We start from the raw sequence: 1,018 nt of genomic DNA, 5'->3' as shown, positions 1-1,018 counted from the left end.
TTTTACTGATTCGTGTTGCTCCTGATAAGTGTTGTACTTCTGTAAGTCTTTTATCCCATTTCATTTTTAAGGGTCGAAAGCAGCATTTGTCAAGGGGTTGTAAAATGTCAGTGGTATGTGCTGGTAGTTTTAAAATTGAAATTTTCTCACTTCGGGCTTTAGCTATGACATTCATGGACATGTGCGTCTTGTGGCCATCATAAATAATTAGCAGAGGACGAGTTTTCACTTGCTCACAAAAAATAATGAACCAACTGTCAAAAATGTCTGCAGTCATCCACCCAGTTTCACTAACAGCCAAAGTCAAATTTTTGTCAACTTTTGAAGTTTTCCATGTACTTTGCAGTTTTTTTCCGCTGAAGATTATGAGAGGAGGGTGTCTTTCTCCAACAGCATTGACGCATGCCATTACTGTCACTGCTTCCCTTCCGGAGGTTGCGGTTGCTCTTGCCAATTTTGATCCTTTTTCTCCGACAGCCTTTGTCTTAGATGGGTCTAAAAACATAGCTGTCTCATCCAAGTTATAAATATGTGAAGGCTTGTTCTTTATATTCAGAGAAGAAAGCTCTTTTTCAAGCAAATCATAAAATTCATAAATTATAAACGGGTTTGAAGAGGCCACAAATCTTGATCTTTCCAAAATACTTGGTTTTTTTGCTGACAAATTATGCTTATGCATAAATGAACTTATCCAGTCCTCTCCAGGCATATCATCTTTGAAGTGACAATATTTTTGCAAATGCACAGCTAATGCTGTTGTACCCTCCTTATTTTTTATTACAAAATCATAAACAATTACTTTAATTTCTTTTCGAGTTACAGGAAATCCCCATCGTGCCATACATTTTAGGCAAGCAGCCAACTCATTCTCATGTTCTGCAGGAATATAAGAAAGAGTTCCTACATGGGTTACTTTTGCTGGATTTTTTAATTTCATTAAGCGACAGTGTAAAGTGGAGTAAGGTATATCAACAGCTCTGGCAGCAGCTCTCACACTGAAATTTTCATTTTCAATCAT

General features: G+C 36.9%; 1 protein-coding gene across 1 annotated transcript in view; it reads right to left on the bottom strand.

The window, feature by feature from the left end:
- Positions 1–1,018, bottom strand: part of LOC139426833 (tigger transposable element-derived protein 6-like) — a 6,217-nt gene extending 5,199 nt beyond the window's left edge. Inside the window, exon 1 of the mRNA XM_071186933.1 lies at positions 38–1,018. Coding sequence (XP_071043034.1) covers positions 38–1,018 — 981 coding nt within the window. The remainder of the gene's footprint in view (positions 1–37) is intronic.

The sequence above is a fragment of the Parasteatoda tepidariorum genome, chromosome 10, assembly GCF_043381705.1.
Source record: "Parasteatoda tepidariorum isolate YZ-2023 chromosome 10, CAS_Ptep_4.0, whole genome shotgun sequence".
Taxonomy (NCBI): Eukaryota; Metazoa; Arthropoda; class Arachnida; order Araneae; family Theridiidae; genus Parasteatoda; species Parasteatoda tepidariorum.
Note: the sequence above shows the minus strand (reverse complement) of the source record. Positions and strands in the feature narration are given on the sequence as shown.